This window comes from Caenorhabditis briggsae (assembly GCF_000004555.2).
Source record: "Caenorhabditis briggsae complete genome, chrV, whole genome shotgun sequence".
NCBI lineage: Eukaryota > Metazoa > Nematoda > Chromadorea > Rhabditida > Rhabditidae > Caenorhabditis > Caenorhabditis briggsae.
The window spans coordinates 9,825,852-9,827,497 of NC_013488.2; the positions used below are offsets into that span (position 1 = coordinate 9,825,852).

General features: G+C 40.2%; 1 protein-coding gene across 1 annotated transcript; it reads right to left on the reverse strand.

Moving 5' to 3' along the window:
• Window positions 1–226: 226 nt before the first annotated feature.
• CBG23136 lies at window positions 227–1,359 on the reverse strand (the record flags this gene model as incomplete). Its single annotated transcript, XM_002636420.2, has 5 exons — window positions 227–496; window positions 565–770; window positions 821–1,007; window positions 1,057–1,119; window positions 1,222–1,359. The coding sequence occupies 5 exons, from the start codon at window positions 1,357–1,359 to the stop codon at window positions 227–229; spliced, it is 864 nt and encodes a 287-aa protein (XP_002636466.2).
• Window positions 1,360–1,646: the final 287 nt, after the last annotated feature.

Genomic DNA, 1,646 nt, shown 5'->3' on the forward strand with positions numbered 1-1,646 from the left:
CAAGAATAGGGCATTAATTAATGGAAAAATGAATGAGGTGCACTACCCGTAGATGATCGAGAAATATGAGAAGAAGAGACTGGAATTTTTTGGGATTTTTATGGGTATTAAACTGGTTCGAGAAGTTACTATTGGTGAAACAGGAGACTAGAATGTTTTTGCAGATGGGAAGATCAGTTTTTTGAGGTTTTTAGATTTTACAATTAGAGAAAATGATATGAAACGTTTATTCCATTGACTCATCAACTTTGGTATCCACGTCCATGTCTTCTGGAGTTGGATCACAGATTGTTGGGTTGTAGTAGAAGAAGGCGAACGAGTACTCGACGTTTCCTCTCTCGACAGTCATATCGACGTATCCCTCACACGGCTCGATCACAAACTCAGTCTTGACTCCTTGTTCGTGATAATACTTCAGAGCATGTTGCATTCCAACAAGGAGGTTGTTGCGGGGCATCTCATCGGTTGGACGAATTTGAGCACAGCAAATCGAGATCTGAAAATTCAACAATAAGAGTTTTGTTTCTATTTTTCAAAGTTATGTCATTTGCAAATAGTACTCACCTGGACAAACGAGTTGAAACTGGCATTGGCAAGCTCATTCATGGAATAGTGGAGGTCTGCAGTTGGGCACATCAGGTGGTAGACATCTTGAAGAGACTCGACCATGATGTCGACATGGATTGAGAGCTGTCTCAGGTTGAGTTCCGCTGGAGAGATTCCTTCGAACAATTTTCCCAAATATCCACTTGGAGTATATGGTGTGCATTCTGGAATAAAGTTATTTAGATAATGTTTTTTTTGGATAAGAGATACTAACCAGTGAGATTAATCTTCTGTTCCAAAGATTGTGCATTTCTGATGCTCACATCTTTCATGATGATAGTAATCTCTCTCAAATTAGTAAGAGAACGGATCAGAGCTGAGATGTTGTTGGCTTGGAACTTTCTGGGAGCGGCACGTCCACGGGTGTCAGAGATCCAGCACTCATCTTGGTCATCACTCAACTGCAAATTAAGATTTTGAATAACTTGCATACAATTTCTAAGAACTCACATGAAGTTTGTCGTATGGAGTCAAATTGCTGGTCAATCGGATGTCAATGAGTGGATGAACTGACTGAAAAAAGAAACGAATTGAGGAGGAAAATGAATGACAATGTGATTATGATGTCAATCATCATCATCATATCCGGTGTCGGTACTGACACATTACACATACCTTGAAGCTAGCCGAGTCCTCTACAGAAAGATGTGCATCGACCTGATCGAAAAGTTCTGCTGGGATATGCATGAATCCTTTGCTTCCACTTGGTGTCGTTGTCGAAGATGAACTGATGACAAAGCTTTGAGAGCTCATCTGAAATTCGAGAGTGTCATTAAATTAAACCCAAACGATGTGATGTATTTTTCTCGGTCTGAAATCGCAAGAAGCTGCGTTTACGACAACGGCATCAACGACGACGACGACATTAAGAAGGATGGAATATGAGGAAAAAAGAAGAGACTCTTTTCTGTTTCTCATAAAATTCAAATGTCCTCGCAATAAACAAAGAGAGTTAATGAGCCAAAGAGAGATTAGAGAAGCAGGGAGCGCGCGAATAAAAATACATAGTTGAAAGTCATTAGGGTGGAGATGGGGAAGAA